This window comes from Anabrus simplex, chromosome 1 (genome assembly GCF_040414725.1).
Source record: "Anabrus simplex isolate iqAnaSimp1 chromosome 1, ASM4041472v1, whole genome shotgun sequence".
Lineage (NCBI taxonomy): Eukaryota > Metazoa > Arthropoda > Insecta > Orthoptera > Tettigoniidae > Anabrus > Anabrus simplex.
This window is the reverse complement of record NC_090265.1, coordinates 371,477,742-371,498,412: the sequence shown is the minus strand read 5'-3', so window position 1 is coordinate 371,498,412 and position 20,671 is coordinate 371,477,742. Positions and strand designations below refer to the sequence as shown.

The 20,671-nt window shown below is 39.8% G+C and overlaps 1 protein-coding gene across 1 annotated transcript in view; it reads right to left on the bottom strand.

The window, feature by feature from the left end:
• Positions 1–20,671, bottom strand: part of tweek (transmembrane protein KIAA1109 homolog tweek) — an 843,591-nt gene that overhangs the window by 565,085 nt on the left and 257,835 nt on the right. The window contains 6 exon segments of the mRNA XM_068226772.1: positions 110–367; positions 1,335–1,407; positions 4,094–4,319; positions 12,593–12,827; positions 18,617–18,644; positions 20,331–20,553. Coding sequence (XP_068082873.1) covers positions 110–367; positions 1,335–1,407; positions 4,094–4,319; positions 12,593–12,827; positions 18,617–18,644; positions 20,331–20,553 — 1,043 coding nt within the window.

The window sequence follows — 20,671 nt, the reverse complement described above, 5'->3', positions numbered from 1 at the left end:
AGGTTCTTCTTCCTATAAGTGGTCTTGGCCATGAATCGTAGTGTCTGTTGAAGTTTTGCTTTGTCTCCCGCACTCCTAATATTCTATAGTTTGCCTGTTATATTCTCACCTAGGTACCGGACACTGTCGACTCTCTCTACTACTTGATCTTCAACCTTACAGTTGCCCTTTGCATTAAGTAACTTGGTCTTCTTGTACGCTTTCATCAGGCCAACCTTCGCCCCAGTCTTGGCTAGATTTGCTAGTGCCATCTTCGCATCTTCTTCCTTATCATGTAGCAATGCCATATGATCTGCAAAGGCGAGGCAGTCCACTGTGGCATTGTGTTTGATCTTGTATCCAATCTGTACACCTTCGATATCCATATCTATAAAGTAAAATGTAATCAATATTTTTCATTTGTTCATACATTTCAATATTTTAACTGATGACTTTATTTTTACTAAGCTTTAAAAAAAACTGCAGATAATTTGCAGTTTTCGGTAATTCGCGGAAATGTGTGCATTAATTACCGTGAATTATCGAGAGTCCACTGTACAGTGAAACCATGATTCATCGTTTTCAGTGCAATTGTAAGAATACCCTCACAGATGTGGAAAATACTGGTTTTAAAGCAATTACAAACATAATACTTTAAAATAAAGCGCATATGATAATTATAGGTGAACTTAAAACACATAAGTAATAAGAGGCAAGGTAAGGGTGTGTTCTGCCCACAGGTCCGAAACTCCGCAGAGGTGTGCCTCAGCCGGAGTTTACATACAGTAGAGTGGCTAGTTCCTTTCCGCTCCTCCATTCCCTTACCCCCCACCAACAGCGCATGGCAACCCATCCACTTCTCGACCACGCCCAATGTTGCTTAACTTCGGAGATCTCACGGGATCCGGTGTTTCAACACAGCTACGGCCGTTGGCTAAGTAATAAGAAATATTACATATTTTATACCGTCACATTACTTGCAAAAAAAAAATCAGTACAGTAGTTTGTTTTTTGGCCTGATTACATTTCAATATTAAAAATATTTTGCATAAATGTAGGCTTGAAGTGTTTCAAATGTGCTCAGAGCTTCAGGAAAGTTCGGCGATGGTTCGACCTCGTATTCACTCTCACTGTCCCATAGTGCACATTCATCAGCTGATGCTGTGGTATTGCAACACTACTCCTCTACACTGAGAGCAGAACATGTGAGGTGGTCACAGTCTGTTGACACATTTTGTTCAAGCTCAGCTTTTCCCAATCACCACACATTGGGCTTTCATTGTAGCCACACTTCCAGAAAGAAGTTATGAATTGTGAGTGGTGAGATCTGATACTGGCATTACAAAATTAATTGCCTGCAGGATGATTATCATTTCTTCTCTCATTCCACTGTCCATGAGACACAAGGCTCTTTGCACTAGCTGCTTCCTGTAACAATATAACAGTTGCAGGATGCTAGTGGTATTTGGAGGGGAGAACATAATCTTTATATTAAGAAGGAATGCAAGGTGCTTTGGATGGGCAGAATGGTTGTCTAAAAACAAAATTATCTTCTCCTGAATCCCCATGGAAGCATCCAGCCTGGGAATAAATCCTACAAAAACATCAGTGATCATGTAAGCTTTGATGTTGAAAAAATATTGAACTGGTGATTTCAGAATATTTTTGAAGCACCTGGGTTTCTGAAACATTCCTGTAACAATAAGCACACACATATTGGATCCGTCACTGTTACAACACAAAAGAACAGTCATGCGATCTTTAACTCTTTTCCCACCATGACACGATTCTCCTCTTTTGGCTTGAGTATGGTCCGGAAGACATCTCTGAAAGAGACCTATTTTTATCTGTATTTTAAATTTCTCAGTGTTCATACCCTGTGAGCAGCACCAGCGGGTTTGCCAACCACAGTTTCGTACCTAACGTATCTACAGCTGCACTCTCACCTAATAGCTTCTAATACACTAGCCCATGCCACAGCCTGTAGTGGGAGATCCATCCAATGGAACCTAAGAAATTCTTGATGTTTGTTCTTTCTGCAACCCTGAGGGCTTTCTTTTGTATGATGCTGTCTACAGGAATACCTCATGCTCAGGCTTGTTGATACCAGCTAAAGAGAATAACCCCAACTCGCTGAATGTAGATTCCTTCTCAGGCTTTCTTTTCTTTGCAGATATTCCGTGTTTTGCTATTTGGTCATGTATTTCAAGTTTCCTACACACAATGGAATTGAATGTTGATGGCCATTTAGTCATTTAGCAATGTTGATCATCTTTTTTGGAAGGATTTTTCTCAACTTCGATAATTTAAAGTGTTTCTTCTAAGGTTCTGACTTGCTTAAAAGGTTGCATCCTTTTGTATTACACAAAAAATCCACAAAATACGACAATTCAGTAACAACTATATACAGAAAATGCACACGCAAAGTGAAGTACTGTAAGAACGTAGACTACATCCCCGACCTAGCTTGCCTTGGATACTGCAGCTCGCTTCCAGAGAGCGCACTGCAGCTTCAGACTGCACATACAAACGAAATGAACATTTGGCTTACTCTGTACACATGCGGAACTTGAAGCCACAGTATGCCGTTGAATAAAATGTACAGTAGACAATAAAACGTCATGCACAACATGTAATGAGTAACTTTTCTATAACCAATAGAAATTAACACTTGGTGAACGCAGGATAACTCCGTGCCTCGTAATTTGCTTAATACTATATCAGATAGCGTGGGAGGGTGACATAACAGGCGAGTGCATATATGATTGATCGGGGTTTAGAGTTCATTGTGACCGAAATTAATGAACGTCAGATCTGGGGAAAAAAATGATACATCGAGGAACAAGAAATCAAGTTTTTTTTAAAACCCAGATTATACTGGATATGTTCTCAGGACTGCAAACTATAAACAATAGATCCACAAAAACAATAGTTCTAGGAACGATCGATCAAGGCTCCATCGTTTAAGTAAGATAGGGTCTAAAAAATTAATCATGAATATTTAATCTAGAAATGGTATTGTGAGGTTTCAAATTTATTTTAGGTCAACTGAAATGAATGTATTATATACGTCCAAATCCTTATTAAAACTAAATATTATAGTGAAGTAATGTGATATATAATATTTCGATTCCATGCAACACAGTGAAATTACTGTTAAAATACTGAACATTGCAGTACTTCTAACTCACATCATACTAACTACTGTAAATAAAAAAGGAAAAACTACACCTGACCAAGGTTACATTAATTAAAATACAGATTGCTCTACTGTCTCACTGTGAAGTAAAGTTTTTACATGCTTGTTAAAATAAATATTAATACCTGATCAACTGCTGGATGAATGGTGGTTTAACATCACATTAACACTTGCAGCTTTCGCTGAATGTGGGATAGAAAAGGGCTACGACTGGAAAGACAACAACTGTCGCTTTAAATTATAGCCCCAGAATTTGGCCTGGTGTGAAAAGGAAAAACTGTCTTCAGGAATGTCAATAGTTGGGATCGAACCTACTATCTCTACTCTGATACGTATGGTAGACTTGAAACAATGTTTGATAATTATTCAAATTTGAAGGTTACGTTTTATGGCATTAAGTTTCTTGGTAGGTTTCATTTACTGGTGCGGCAACACAGGGTAGAGAGTTTAGAAGATGAAGGTTTGTTAATATGTGCGGCAATGTAACAGACGGAAAGCAAATACATATTCGAGAATGCTTCCTGAACCAAGACTAGTTTCATTTTCTGATGACTAGTACTGGAATCTGCAGTAAGATTATTATGTTATGTTGTGAAAGGCAGCTGGTCTTGAACTCTCATTCAAGGCAGAAGATAAACCATGTGCACCAGCAAGCTCAATACAAGACAGAAAAAACTTAATGAAGAAGTAGAATAGTTGGGGAATAAAACATAGGTATAAAAAGGCAATTTCCCAAGGAATCATGAAGTAAGAAGGTTTCAACCAGATGAAAATGGACTGGCTTGCAACAGTCACATATGATTTTGAATGACTAAAATAAGTAGGGTACATGTTAATGACCATTTATGCTAAATGGAAATATCTTCTTCCTCAAACATCCTGTTAATGTGTCTAGGGTAAAAACAAAATCAATACCTCTGTTTCTTCAATAGTAGTTCCATGACTAACCAGATCAGAGTTTGGTCCCCTTCCAAACAGCTGGTTACGATGTTCTGGAGTATGAATCTCATGGTCACTTCGGTGACTGGAAAGTCGTGATCGTCCCTCTACCCCACCAGCTGCTTGTACCATCACAGTGGTGGATGGTAAACTGTGTACACCACCAGGAACAATGTTCAATTCACTTGAGAATTTCTTCCTGCTAATAAAGATCAAGAAATAAAAATTGAAGAGAATGATCACACATGAAAAATATTATATTCAGATAACATATATACAATACCCTACATTAATTCCAGTTTATCTTAGATGTATCACGAAATAATTATTGACATTTGTGGTAAGGTAAGTTTTGTTCTTGATGTGGTAGGAGAGATGCACAGCAAAAAATTAAGTGGTTTTGACAGAGGTGTTTGGTTAACAAAATTTACTATTACCACTAATTATCTGCATATATTTCTATAAATTTTTGTCCAATGCCAAGATGCAAGTTCAACTTTCCACCTCAACAATAAATCAGACACAAGAAAAGATGCTGTAATCTCGTCATAATCACTAATAAGCAAGGACTGAAATATTTCATGGCCACGGATTTGCAAATTGTGCTAAAATATGCCATTTCATGTTTAAATCACACTTAAGCAACAAATTTTTCTTGAATATAAACTTGTAAAAATAGCAAATTTTATACAAAGTTGTGAAATGTTAATGTTTACGCAAAATAACTGTCAATTCAGGAGCAAACTGCAAAGTGAACATAATTTGTTAATTTCATAATTTTCACCGATATAGTTATTGAAAGATTTAAGCATGAATTGAGAAAGCACTATCTGGGTCAGCAGTGTGTAAATGTTTTTCAAACTACGAGAAAGCACTTCAGTGTTTCTACAAGATTTCAAAATGATGTTCACCAGTGCTGTTTTGCATGGTGTAACAAAATTAAACTTATTAAGAGCCAATGAGAATGCTAATAATTCTTATAAAGCAATGAGTATGTTTAACCTTGCAGAAACTCTTAAGTTAGCAAAATATTAAGAACTTGAAATGCCAAAACTGAACCTCTGTTCAAATCTAATAGAGAGATCAATTTTATTATCACAGGTATGACAGAATTGCAAAGGATGATGAAAAATAAAATTGAACTATGGGAAAATTGAATTGTTTGTTAAAATCAATGGTTTTTCTATTTCAAAATATCACTTTTGGATCCTCAAGTCAGCAAAAGAAATTCCAATCTCTATTAATATAGCATGTTAAATTAATTTGCATCATTTAAGTTACCGGTACTAGAAAATTTTAAGGGATTATCTAAACCACATTTAAGTTATGCCATGGGATTGTTTGCACATCAGTTACTTAAGGAATGGGGTGGCAAAATGATTGCCCTAGGTGGCAAAATATTGAGATATGGCCCTGTTGATAGCCACCACTTACGAGTAAAATTTTTTAGTAATATACATGAGCACAGCATGAATCCCTCTCTGACAAGGTGAGTTTATGGTACATTACAAAAATAGGCCCTATTTAAAAAAATAAACTGTTCTCCTTGCATTTACTTTTGTACATTTCCTCTGCATTTGCTTTTATTCTTCCCATTATTTTGGTAACAAGAGATAAAGTGTGATCCCTCATTAATTATTTTATACCTTCTTAGCTCTTTTCTTCAAAATAGCTATTATTATAAAGTGAGAAGAGACTGACAGTGTAAATACTAATTTTGTGAACACCAAAGACCAGTGAAAATGAAAAGGAAATGGTGAATGTATATCCCTAACGGCCTGGATATTATCATATTGCAAACTGTGAAGGAAATTATGGAACTGCCAGACAGAATCACTAACAACATGTTCTGTGCACCACGTAAGATGCACAGGCTGAGCTTGGTAAACTGCAAGTCAGAAGCTCCGCTTCAACACATCAGCAGCTAACAAAGTTTCTTAATGTAGCGATCCGTGTTTCGTGCACATTTTTAGCTATGATAAGGAAGTCCATATATGCCTTGATCAAATAAAAGCATCGTAATTAGCTACTACAGTTAATAAAAGCAATAGACAGTTCTGCTGAATGTTGAGATCAAAATCATTCGATGACTGGTCATTAACGCCATGGCAAGGAATAGAAGACTCACATTTCAACGAATACCCAGAATACCATTAGCTGTGTTTCAAGATCTGAAACAGAAATGTCGGACTCAAATAAGAGAAAATAATGTTATAGGCTTTACGTCCCACTAACCACTTTTACAGTTTTTGGAGACGCCGAGGTGCTGGAATTTATCCCACAGGAGTTCTTTTACGTGCCAGTAACTCTACCAACATGAGGCTGACGTATTTGAGCACCTTCAAATACCACCAGACTAAGCCAGGATCGAACCTGCCAAGGTGGGGTCAAAAGGCCAGCACCTCAACCGTCTGAGCCACTCAGCTTGGCCAACTGGTGGCAGGAGAAGGCTCTAGAACTCCAAAGATTATCTGATGCCAGACTTGCAGAACTTCTATGTGGGAATAAAAGAGATCTACGGCCCATCTCGCTCTTCAATTGGAACTCTGAAAACAGTGATGGTGCTAACACCCTTACTGATGGTAAAGACGTCCTCGAGCGTTGGAAGGAACACTTCTCCACTCTTTTAAACGAAAGCTCCACTGCTGCCGATGACTTTCTACGGGATGTGCCACAACATCCCCCTCAACCATGGATGGCAATGCAACTAACTTATCAGAAATTCTGTATGGCACTTGATAGGTTGAAACCTAGGAAAGCACCTGGACCAGACAACATCCCTCAGGAACTAATGCAAGGTGGAGGCTTATCCCCTAAAAACGAGGCTCTTCACCCTCATCCTCTCAATTCGGGAAATCCAAGAAGTATCCGACGACCTCAAAAATGCCAATATCATCACTATTTTCAAGAAAGGTGACCGTAGTACATGTGACAACCATTGTGGCATTTCTCTGTTATCCATTGTAGGTAAACTTCTTACAAGGATCCTGCTTAGCCGCCTGTAAGTCACCTCAGAGGACTCTACCAGTCTCAATGTGGTTTCCGAGCCTCCAGAGGTACTGTTGACATGATCTTTTATGCAAGGCAATTGCAAGAGAAATGCAGAGAACAACACAAGCCTCTCTATTTTGTGTTCTATAACCTGGAAAAGGCCTTCAATAGTGTTCCAAGACTCACTATGTGGGCAGTTCTGAGAAGCTTTGGCTCTCCTGAGCATTTTGTGGGCCTGGTGCAGGCACTTAAACACGGCATGACAGGACAGATTCTACATCAAAACAACTTCTCCGAATCATTCCCAATCACACATGGATTGAAGGAGGGTTGTGTACTTGCTCCAATTCTGTTTGCCTTTTATCTAGTGGCCATGTTTTATGAAACAACAGACAACCCCGGCATAGAGATTAAATACCAGATTGATGGTGGCCTCTTCAACTTGGGCAGACTTCACTCGCAAAAACATACCAGTGTTAGTAGAGCAACTGAAATGCAGTACGCTGATAATACCACATCATCGGCTCTTACACCTAAGGAACTGCAACAGTCAGTCAACAGTTTCAAGGATGTATGTGACCTTTTTGGCCTCACCATCAATGCCAAAAAACCAAGATACTTGCTGAGCCTGCACCAGGGACTAACATCCCAGAATTTAACATTACCATCTCAAACACCCCGGTCTAGAAAGCCAAGAATAACGGCCAAGAGGATTCGTCGTGCTGACCACACGACACCGCGTAATCTGAGCGATTTTATCAGCAAAAACTATGATCCATCATGAACATTAAGTGGGAAAACTATGTCTCTAAAGTTCTTGAGAAAGCACGTGCTAAGAGTGTAGAAGCATTGGTCGTTGGCAATCGCCTCGGATGGGCAGGACATGTGCGCCGTATGAATGACACCATACTACCGCGCCAGATCCTCTATGGTGAACTTGGCTCCGGTTCAAGACCACGGGGTGCCCCCCTGAGACGTTTCAAAGACCAACTGAATGAAACCTTAAAGGTGGAGGAAATAAACCCACAAACCTGGGAAACACTTGCCAAGAACCATTTACTTTGGCGGCAAAGTGTCTGTGCCTCAGTTCAACACTTCGAACAAGAACGCCGAAGACATGAAGATATTAAGCGACAGGAACGCAAACTTCACCAAACACAGCCAAGATCTCCCCCATCCCCCAGCTGTGATGTGTGGACGTATGTTCTACGCAAGAATTGGCCTGTACAGTCACCTGATGTTTAAACACACACTGCTGTGAATTGAAGTGTAAACTCGGAAATGAGTAACTGCTGACGATGACGTCAGATAACATCTATTTGATGTCGTCTGAATTAACAACCCTCCTGAAGCTCAACAAACTATGCTAATCTTCATGGTGTTCCTGGTAATGGTAGTAAAATGAATGGGTCATCCCTTTGTAAAAGATGTACAAAGGAGAAAAACAGTGAGTAACGTACTCGAGTCTTGTCCCTTCGATTAATTGCTAATCAATCAGAGGCACAGTAAAGTAAAACATTCACTCACTGAGCTATTGAGCAAAAAGGGACACAAGTGTTCTGAAAAAGTTCATCCATTATCAGTCAGGAGCTAACAGATTCATGGACATTGTAGACTTCAAGAAGAAGACAGCCTTCATTACAGTTCTTACAATGAAGTATGAAACAATGTCAACCAAGTGGACAATGTTGACAAAGAAATAAAAGAATACTGTATTTATGAAGGCTGAATTCCTTTCCTGAAGAAGAAACATCCTGTACACTTCGGTGATCGGAGCTTCGTTGTCCATGGAGTACTGTAAGTATGAAAATATGAACTATGTAAGTTATCGATTGGTGGCCAATATTTTTTAAGTCATTTAACCCATTCCAGCCTGGGCCTTAATATCCCTAACAAACGTTCTGGACTGGGCATTTTTAAGGATATTTAAAACATTATATCTCTGTACCTGTAGGAGGTATTTTTTCTTTGTGCTTGTTTGAGCATCTAGTTTTGAAAAACGCTATTTGTATTGTGTCAACTATCACTTGAGATTTTAAAATTCTTTATATATTATTATACTATGATTTGCGAATGGAAAAAAGGTCTGATGGATAATTAAGCAAGTACAGTTCTCTGAAATACTGTTATATTTGCTCTATTTTGCTAATATAAAATGTGCATTGCAATTACAAAACAACAATAATTAGTATGATATAAAAAAATAATTTTTCAATAATTATAGTAATAATTACAATAATGAAAATGGGAGCTCTTATGAAATTTTAGTTTAATTGATAAATTTTGTCAAAAGTTACTCAAATGTGAAAATATTGTTCCTTTTACCACAAAAGACTTCTGAGAAAGGTAAAATACAGTCTTCTAAACAAACAACTTTACTAATATGTAGACAATCTTACGTATTCACGCAAATTTGAAATACACGGGAACATGCCCTAGGCCGTAAAACGAACTCCAATCATAATGAAATGTAAGAAGTAGTTTCGAATTCATATGTCAATAATATTTTCATTTGCGCATAAAATCATAAAATATCGAAAATATCATTTTCGTCAAGCACGTTTGCCGCGAGAAGCCACATCTTAGCTCACTGAGTGACAACATCTACTGATGCATGTTGATCGAAAATATCGTAAATTCTCTGGCTTAGACATAACATTGCCATCTGCTTAAATACTCTCGTAACTAATACATGAAGAAACATGATGTAACCACCAGAATACGTGCATAGCTTGTTCTCAATTTTTGGTGAATTGTCAAACCTTACTACGGGCTACGCCTGCAGCGCGGCCTAAGCATAATTTCGGCCGCTGCAAGCTATGCTTGCAGTTAGACTGTAAAGAGTTAAGAAAAGGCTAGGAAAATAACAGATCTACCACCTGGGCAACTTCCCTAAATGTGGATCAGTAGTGACTGATTGACTGACTGATCATTAGGCATAATGAAAGGTCTCTGGTTTTAGTGGAAGGCATTATTGCTGACAGAGATGAAAGTGTTTAGTACCACATTTACTCAAATAAGTAACATGAATGTTACATTGTTCTTAACTTAATAATATCAAACATTTTACCTTCATAATAGTGTCATTCTTCATGATTTCACTGGTAAGCTGAAACCTTGGCAATTTGTGTAGAAGCAAGGAGCTTCATTTTGTAAATAAATAGTTAATTCCTTTGTTTTGTCGATCATCAGTAAACTATTTTCTCCTTTTCTATACAATACATTCTTGAACAGTTTCTTTGATTTCCACATACCTTTATATTTTACAAGTTATGAAAGCATTCTTACCACTTCATTTTTAGTATGAACAATTCCTGACTTTTCTTTCTTTAGCAACGTCTTTATTTTATTTATTTATTCTTGATTCACTGGTGACCACCTATATTTTCAGGTACTGATGTTTTCTGTTATTTCAGATTCTACTTCTTTTCTTCACTAGTCTTTCACACTGTCATTCTACAATCTCAGTCTCTCTCTTTTGATATTCTACTACATACTTTTTCTGTTGTCAACATATACATTATTGAAAGTCCTTTGTAAGTTACTCAGCCTCAGGTCAAATGAGTAGAGGGGGGTTTGAATCCCTCCTCAATCAACCCCGAGGCTCTTTCCTGTGGTTTTGCCATCCAGGCAAATGCCGGGATGGTACCTAACATAAGGCCACGACCACTTCCTTGTCTATCCCTTCCAATCTCTCACCCCCCCCCCCCAAAGGCCCCAATTCAGCATAGCAGCTGACGACGCCTGGGCAGGGTACTGGTCCTCCTCTCCAGCGGTATTGTATCCATCCGACCCAAAGTCTCACACTCCAGGACACTGCCCTTAAGGCAGTAGAGGAGGGATCCCTCACTGAGCCTGAGGGAAAAACCAATCCTGGAGGGTAAATGGATTAAGAAAGAAAGAAAGAAAGAAAGAAAGCCTTTACAAATTCCCAATCTCTGTGCTCAGTACTGGTTGTGTTAGCTCTTCATAAACTTTTCCTGTACCTTTTTAACTTTCAACGTCGATACCAGGATTTAAACTTAATTTGTTTGAGAGTAAGGAGGGAAGTAGTCGTGTCACATTTAGCATTTCTTAAAAGCTACATTGAAATTCTAAAAACTTGAGTATTGATGTGCATAGCAAATGCTAGCCCCAAGAAACTTTAGTCTATTTTTTACTCTTAGGTTTTAATTTCTTTTTTTGCTTGTGGATTAATGTCACAGTAACACACTAAAGGTTTTTGGCAACGCAAGGATGGGAGTGGGCTAGGTTTGGGAAGGTAGTGACCACGGCCTTAAAGTACAGCCCCAGCATTTGCCCGGTGTGAAAATGGGAAACCAGGAAACCATAGAAAACCATCTTTAGGGTTGCCGATGGTGGGATTTGAACCCACCATATCCTGAATGCAAGTTCACAATTACACGGCCCTAACCGCAAAACAAACTTGCTCAATTATGATTTTCTGAAAATATACTGGTAATTATAATTTATTTAATATTCCATATTATTGTTAAAACTCCAGACACAGGCTTTACCTATTCTAAGAGGAATAGCATGCAGATCAATCTGTGCACACACAAAAATGGCATTGGGTTTGGTGATAAATGAAGGGAGCACTCATAGGGTGACAAAACGGGTGAGGTAAATCCAAAACAATAATTTAAAAATAGACTGGATAGATTGGACGATTTTTAAACGGATCCATGCATACTGTACGCGATCTTTTTGTGATACCTGATCTCCCTCGTGCTGCATCGGTAGACCTTGGTTATCTTCGAGATTCATATTGGCAACCTTTGACACACAAACTACGAATTGCCGTGAAACATCTGGTGTACACTTTACGTACCAGTACTGTTGTTTTCACAGCAAAGCCAAACTATAGAATTCATGCTAGGAACAAGATTCGCATCGAGAAATGTTGTATAATGTATTACAGTACTATTTAAAATAGTTATATTTGAATCCGCCTTGTCAATACAATACAATACAATGACAAGGTGGATTCAAATATAACTATTTTAAATAGTTCTGTAATACATTTCAGACTAGTCAATACGGATCAATCATCCATATTAACCTATCATGGTAAAGTTTATCAACATAATTGTTGTATAATGTTATGTAATGAGTGTGTGACACAGTTGTTGGCTAAGATAATAAAGGTTTAGAAAATTCCTATCGATCGATCATACTATCGATTCAATTCAGATTTAATTTCCATTTAGTTTACAGCATAACCGGAACCGGGAGAGCTCCCTCCTTACTTCTAACTCCCGTAAAACCTGGTATCAAGAAAAGGTTCATATACTGTAAATTACGTGTTACAGAATCTTACTTTTATGCCAATTACTGTACATTATTTTAATTTGAATGAGCTTATGACAGTAAGGTTTAAATAAGATAGAGTTGAAATTTCTTGTTTTTTTTATAAATATGGTAGCAACAAAATTGTCACCATCAATGATAGGTTATAAAGAATTACTTCAATAGGAACTTTACCTGGTCACTGAGCCACCCGTACTATCTTGGCGAGTTAGAGTGATAGAATGTCGAAGTGAAGATGTGCGACTTGCAGATGTTCCTAAATGTTGGCTCACCTCCTCATCAGCAGAGTAAAATGCTTCTGAATGATTTTCACTGCTCATTGAGACAGTGCGTTGCACCTCTTGGCGCAAGGTTTCCTCAATATCAGGTGGTGCTGACAAGGAATGGTGGGATTCAGATGCATTCACAGCTGCCTGAGGTGCCTGAGACAATTGAGGTACAAGTAAAATACCACACAGAAAAATTTATTACTACGGTACTTTATGTAGGAAGCAAATTCAAAAAGAACCATCAAATAAAAATCAAATTAGAAACAAAATATTAGATGTAAAATGCAATTTGTATGAAGGAAGTATCATTGTCAGGTCAAGAGAAATCCTGCTACCATATGTGACAGTATACAGTACAACCTGCAACTGTCTGGCTGAGGGTTGTGCAGCCAGTACCAAACCTGGAAACCTGAGGTTGAACCAACAGCTATGGGCAAAAGAGCTCCTCTTAGGTGGTTTGATGAAACCTTTGTGTAAGAAATGACACATGAATTCATCAACGAACTGCTGCCTCGCAGATGTGGCAGGGGACTGCTAAAGGCTAACGTTGAAAAAACCTGACAGAAAAATCCTCTTCGGTGATAGGCCTAGCAAATCAGCTGGAAGAGTACTTTGCAAATTGCTTTCAACGAAAAAATGAGCCTTGGAACAAAAAATAACTCAACTGAAGACCAAACTTCAAGTACTTTTGGAAATAATGATGACTCAAACAAGTCCGAAGCTCATCCAAATGGTATAAGTGGTGGTGGTGATTGTTGTTGTTGTTTTAAGAGGAAGTACAACTAGGTAACCATCCTCTCTCAAACATTATAAGAAAAAACACCATAAGGATATGAAATAACAGAAAAGCCAGTCTCAGAGTTGCTATCTTGAACATATTAATACTGACTGGAAAATGTAATGAAATAACAGATATGATGAAGCGTAGATGCATTAACATCTTGGGTCTAAATGAGTCAAAGTGGAAGGGATGCAATACGCAACTACTGAATGATTGATGCAAACTGTACTGGTGTGGAAATAAGACAGTAGCAAAAAATGGAGTTGGCTTTGTTTTTGATAAGGACATTGGTTGCATTTCTGATATTACTTTCGTTAATGAAAGAATTATTAAAGTGAAGGTGTGTCTGAAAGGAGAATATCTAACCATTGTGCAAGTCGATGTCCATTAGCAGGGTTGTAGTGAAGAATAAAAGCTGAACTGCCTCCAATAACTAGAGAGCGAATATTATTAATGGGTGACCTTAATGCCCAGGTAGGAGTAGACACAACTAGATACGAAGGTATTATGGGGCCTTTCGGACGTGGGACAAGGAACACAGTAGGAGAACTTCTACTCGATTTGTGCTTAAGGAATAACTTGCAGATAAAGAACACATGGTTACAGAAGAAAGAAAGTCAAAGTAACACGGTACAGCTAGGACGGTAGCTTCAAGTTGGTAATAGATTACATGATAACTGATCTAAGGTGTGGAGAACGAGTCTAGATGTGAAAGTTATTCCTAGTGAATGTGTTGATAGCAACCATAAGCTTCTAGTGGCTGACCTGACAGGAATCTAAGTGCAGAAGACAAAGACCAGAAAGAGGATACCAAGAATTAAAGACTGGAAGCTAAAGGAAGACTAAACAGAAGTTCCAAGAAATTATCAAAATCAAGTTACTAATGTCAGAGTCCAGCTGTAGTGATGTCAAATGGAATAATTTTAAAACTAGTTTCATAAATAGTACAGAAGAAGTGTGCAGAAGAACAAGCAGGAAAGTAATGAATAAAATGACATCTTGGTGGAATGACAGAGTAAAAAAGGCAATAGAAAAACTAAATAATGCCAAGAAAATGAGGGATGTTAAAGAGCCAGAAATAGTGACAACAGTCAATAAAGAGATGACAAAATACATAAGCTAGACCTACAATACTGAAATAGAAAATCAGAAGTAAAAAAGATTGGGAGAGAAGTGCTGGGGTGAATTTACCTAAAAACTACAGGAGACAGTAAATGAAACATGAAGATGCTGTAAGCCTGATTAAAAGCAAGCGATCTGACAAAGAGGACATCATAGCACTAGGAACAGTTAATGGAAATTTAGTCGGGAACGAACAAGAAATTAGAAATGAAATAAAGACCTATTTCAATACACACCTGGAGCATCTGTGATTGAGGTGTTAGCACACCGGCCTCTCGCCGCTGGATTCTGTGGGTCAAATCCTGGTCGCTCCATGTGAAATTTGTGCTGGACAAAGTGGACGCAGGACAGGTTTTTCTCCAGGTGCTCCGGTTTTCCCTGTCATAATTCATTCCAGCAACACTCTCCAATAACATTTCATTTCATCTGTCATGAATTAATCATTGCCCCAGAGAAGTGTGACAGGCTTCAGCAGCCGGCTCAATTCCTATCCTCGCCGCTAGGTGGGGGCTTCATTCATTCCATTCCTGACCCGGTCAAATGACTGGAAACAGGCTGTGGATTTTCAATACACTCCTGAATGAAGGATAAAGTAGTGAAGAGGTGGAAGAAATGCTGAGGACAGATAATGTTCCAATTACTTGATCTGAGATAGAAAGTGCTCTAAAAAAAGATAAAAAGTAGTAAGTTAGCTGGGATCGATGTAGTTACTGCAGCAGGTATACCTGGAGTGCAGTGGCTATACAGAACTTTGAGAGCAATATGGTGTGAAAATCGGGTTCCAGAGGATTGGACAAAAGGTATTATTATCACTTTATTTTAAAAAAGATGCAGAAGAAATTGTGCCAACTATAGGGATATCACACTTCTCTCCCATGGTCTGAAAATAATGGAAAAGATCATTGAAACCAGACTAGGAACAGTGACAGAACCTGTCCTGGAAGAAAAGCATGGATTTAGAACCAATAGAAGAACAGACCTGATATTCACCCTAAGGATGTTAATGGAACAGCACTGGGAGAGAGGGAAATACCTAACTGTAGTATTCCATACAAAAAGGTACCTAGACCAATCGTATGGAAGAGCTTCAGAGAACGGGGAGTGCCCGAATATCCTCTTAGGCAATATCCAGATGCTGTACCACAACTGTAGCAGCTGTGTGCATGTTGGGGATGGCCATTCAGAATGGTTTAATTTAATACCACACAGCGAGTACAACAAGTGATCGCATTCTCACCATTGCTACACTAGTGTCAAAAAGTTAAGCGTAAGTTACGAGTAAGCAGGGCAATAGGAAGTAGACTGCAAATCGCACGACATATGCACCTACCAACATTACGTGTTCACTCTGTATAGGAAAGGAGTATACCCTGCTTTGACTAGTGGCGTAACCGCAAGGTAAACACAGCCAGTGCCTGTGCCCCATATTCCTTCAGTAGCGTTTGCTCTGTTATAGTGTGCGGAGTGTAGCCTCATTGTGAACGTGACAACATAATGACATAATGATGCCATTTGGACCCCGTTTTACAGGGTAGAATATTAGGCCACCTGGAAGCAGGCCAGACACAGACCGAAGTCGCCGTATCCTTGAATGTGCCATGAAGTATAATTTCCAGGCTTTGGAGACTATTTCGAGACTCAGGAGATGTTAGTTGTAGGCCAGTACCAGGTCGACCAAGAGTAACCAACCCACAGCAGGACCGACATCTGGCCTTAACCACCCGACGAAATCGGAGTGCACCTGCAAGACAATTGTCGGTGAAGCTTGTAGCCATCTCAGGGGTTGCTGTTTCCCGGGAAACTGTGTACCGGAGGCTCAGAACAGCAGGGCTGTTTGCCCGACGTCCAGCGGTGTGCATCCTGCTCACTCCAGCACAGACTGGTGGAGACGATTTCGAGACACAGGAAATGTTATTTGTAGGCCAGTACCAGGTCGACCAAGAGTAACCAACCCACAGTATGACAGACATCTGGTCTTAACCGCCCGACGAAATCGGAGTGCACCTGCAAGACAATTGTCGGTGGAGCTTGTAGCCGTCTCAGGGGTTGCTGTTTCCCGGCAAACTGTGTACCGGAGGCTCAGAACAGCAGGGCTGTTTGCCCGACATCCAGTGGTGTGTGTCCCGCTCAGTCCAGCAAAGAGACGGGCCTGTTTGCTGTGGAGCTGTCAACATCGAAACTGGACCATGAAGGAATGGCCGCATGTGCTCTTCACAGATGAATACCGCTTCAGTTTGCAGAATGACTCCCGTCATACATTAATCTCGAGAGAACTGGGTAGCTGATATGACCACAGGAACATCGTGGAAAGGGATCAGTATGGTTGCGGTGGCGTCATGGTGTGAAGCGGCATCATGTTGAACGGATCAGATGTAAGGCCACTCAGGCGCTTGCTCTATTAACCAGCGTCTCATCCTAGGTCTGACACCAGACTCATCAGAGTGGGATGTGTCAGACCCCACCCACTGACGCTGGGGTGTATGCAGGTGTATGTCTAGTTCCCTCCATGGGAACGTAGAATTTTCCATCATGTTGAACGGCCATACGGAGCTGCACATCTTCATGGGTGGTCCGAGCAACACTGTTAACACTCGGAAGATACAGGGATGAGGTACTGAGACCACATGTTCAACTCTTCAGAGGTGCGGTTGGTCCAGACTTCCTCTTAATGGACTATAATGCCCGACTGCACTGCGCTGCACTGGTGGATGACTTTCCGGCTGGGGAATACATTCGTCGCATGAACTGGCCAGTGAGGTCTGTGGATCTCAATCCTATAGAACATGCCTGGGATGCATTGGGGAGGCGAATTGCACCCCGTTAGCCTCCACCAAAGACCCTTCAAGACCTTCGCATTGCCCTTTCAGAGGAATGGGATCGACTGCCATAAGAGCTCTTGGACCATCTGACGCCGGGCTGAGTGCATCAGACGGTTTAGGCGCTGGCCTTCTGAACCCAGCTTGGCAGGTTCGAACCTGGCTCAGTCCGGTGGTATTTGAAGGTGCTGAAATATGCCAGCCTCATGTTGGTAGATTTACTGGCACATAAAAACTCCTGCGGGACTAAATTCCAGCACTTCAGCGTCTCCGACAACTGTCAAAGTAGTTAATGGTACGTAAATCCACTAACATTATTATTATTATTATTATTATTATTATTATTATTATTATTATTATTATTATTATTACGTCCATCTCATAGAGAGCATGCCACGTCGCTGGGAAGCATGTGTGGCCGTTAGGGGTAACCATACACCTTATTAACAGCATATTTTGTTGTGGAAGACATTGCCAAGTTCTGTTTGTTGTTGTCAAAGGTGTACCTTAGTGATCAGAACCTTTCTGATACTGTTTCCTTGGACATGTTGTGAGACATATGGTGTGTGTCAACTTCTGTTTGTTCAGCAATCTGTCTGACATTCCTATCAGGCAGTATGGCCTCGTTTAGTGATTATGCTTAACTTTTGGACACTTTAGAATAGGAAATGAAGTCTTGAAGGAAGTAGATGAATATTGTTACTTGGGTAGTAAAATAACGATGGCAGAAGTAAGGAGGACATAAAATGCAGACAAGCACAAGCAAGGAAGAGCTTTCTTAAGAAAAGAAATTTGCTCACTTCAAACATTGATATAGGAATTAGATGTTTTTGAAGACTTTCGTGTGGAGCGTGGCATTGTACGGAAGTGAAACATGGACGATAACTAGCTCAGAAAGAAAGAGAATAGAAGCTTTTGAAATGTGGTGTTACAGAAGAATGCTGAAGGTGAGATGGATAGATCAAATCACGAATGAAGAGATAATGAATCGAATTGGTGAGAGGAGATCGATTTGGCTAAATTTGAAGAGAGAGAATGATAGGACACATCTTAAGACACCCAGGACTTGTGCAGTTGGTTTTTGAAGGAAGTTTAGGTGGTAAGAACAGTAGGGGTAGAGCAAGGTTTGAATATGACAAGCAGATTAGATCAGATGTAGGATGCAGTAGTTACGTAGAAATGAAAAGGTTAGCACAGGATAGGGTGGCACGGAGGGCTGCATCAAACCAGTCTATGGACTGATGACTCAAACAACAACAACAACATGCCATTCTTGCCATGCTTTCTTCTTTTGTCTAACAACCACCTTCACCCTTTCATTCCACAAAAGTGTCTCCTTTTCCCACACTCTCTTCGAAGTTCTGCCACAAATCCTCTCTGCACATTTTACAAACGTGTGTTTCTATTTGGCCCGTTCTCTTCTACACTTTCTATTTCTAATATAGGCATGTGCTGTTTTAATTCCGCCTGAAATTTCTTCCGAGTTCTTTTATATTTTAATTTCCATACTTTTATTTTCCTCTGTCTTATTTCTTTTACTCTCACAAGTTTACCTATTTTCAATTCTGCTACCACTACTCTGTGGTCTCCATCAAAAACTTCACCTGGTAGTGCTGTTACATCCATTAACTGTTTTCCTTCTTTCACCCCAGCCATATCTAGTGATCTTTCTATTATTCTTCTTTCCAAACCAAGTGTTACCCACAATCATTCCATTCCTCTCACAAAAATCAACTTGTCCCCCTCGCTGTTTCTTTTTCCATATCCAAAAGGACCAATCACTTCTTCTTTCCCAATTCTGTCTCTCGTGACTATCACTTCCAAATCTGAGATTACTTCAAGTGTTTCCAAGAATTCCTCTGTATTTTCCTCAATGTTTCTAATTTGCGATGCATAAACTTGGATGAAGTCTTTCACTCCTCCTTCTGTCCTCAGTCATACTCTGATTATTCTGTCACTAACATAGCCAACCTCATTCATAATTTCATCCAGGGTTTTGTTAATCACTCCTACTCCATTCATTGCCTCACCTTCTCCACTCCAGTATAGGGTATATCCTTTACTCATCTCCTTACTCCCTTTCCCTTCCACCTGCCCTCACTCAGTCCCATCATTGGAACATTTTCTTTCTCCATAAAGTCAACCAACTCTTCCAACTTTCCTGTCAGGGTCATAATATTATATTATTCCCACCTTCATAATACTGGCTGCTGGTTGCCAACTTATCACAGCTCTCCCAGCACAAGAACTGCTTGTCACCTGCGGGGTATGCTCTAACCTTTTCCAAGGCTGATATTTACCATCACTCAATTTAGGTTACTGTTACGATGAGGTGTCACCACACCCAAAGGCAGTTTAGAGCTACTGTCATCAATTATTCAGGCCGCACCTTACATGGGGAACAGATGCCCTTGCAGCCAGGAAACAAACGCGATGTTGATGAATAGTGTACTCGTACTATTCCCCTTATACTCAGTACAAGGGAACAATTCACACTTAAAACCACAGACATATCTGGAACAATTCACCAATAGTGAAAATGAATATCCACAGCCTGTTTCCAGTCATTCGACCAGGTAAGGAATTGACTGAATCTAGCGGCAAGGATAGGAACTATGCCGGCTGCCAAAGCCTGTCACACTCCTCTGGGGCAATGATTAATGAATGACAGATGACACAAAATTATATTAGAAAGTGTTGCTGGAATGAAAGATGACAGGGAAAAACAGACTACCCGGAGAAAGACTTGTCCTGCTTCGGCTTTGTCCAGCACAAATCTCAGCATGACCAGAATTTGAACCACGGAACCCAGAGGTGAGAGGCCGGTGTGCTGCCACCGGAGCCATGGAGACAATTCATCAATATTCCTAAACTGAATTGACAAATCCCAAAATATTAAAAACTGCTGCCTCATCACTTACCACAACAGTGGATGCTGGAAGAGCAGTATTAAAATAATCCACTGCTAACTTGGAGTCAGATGCACTGCTCTTGGGGGCAGCATCTGTTTCAGGTACACTTAGAATGGAACGACTACGTTCAGCATTCAGTTTTGAGTCACTGTCCAGTTTGGGTGGCAGTAGACCAGTAGGACTATGGTCCATTAGTCTAGCGTATGGTACATCACGTGCACTGGTAACACCAGATCTGAAAGCAAAAGCCTACCTCACAAAACTGAAAATCAACCTCTTTAGTATCTATTCTATAAACAAACACCAGCAATACTAACAAGGGAAAGAGGAGTCAAAGACCCTCAAGTCTGAAG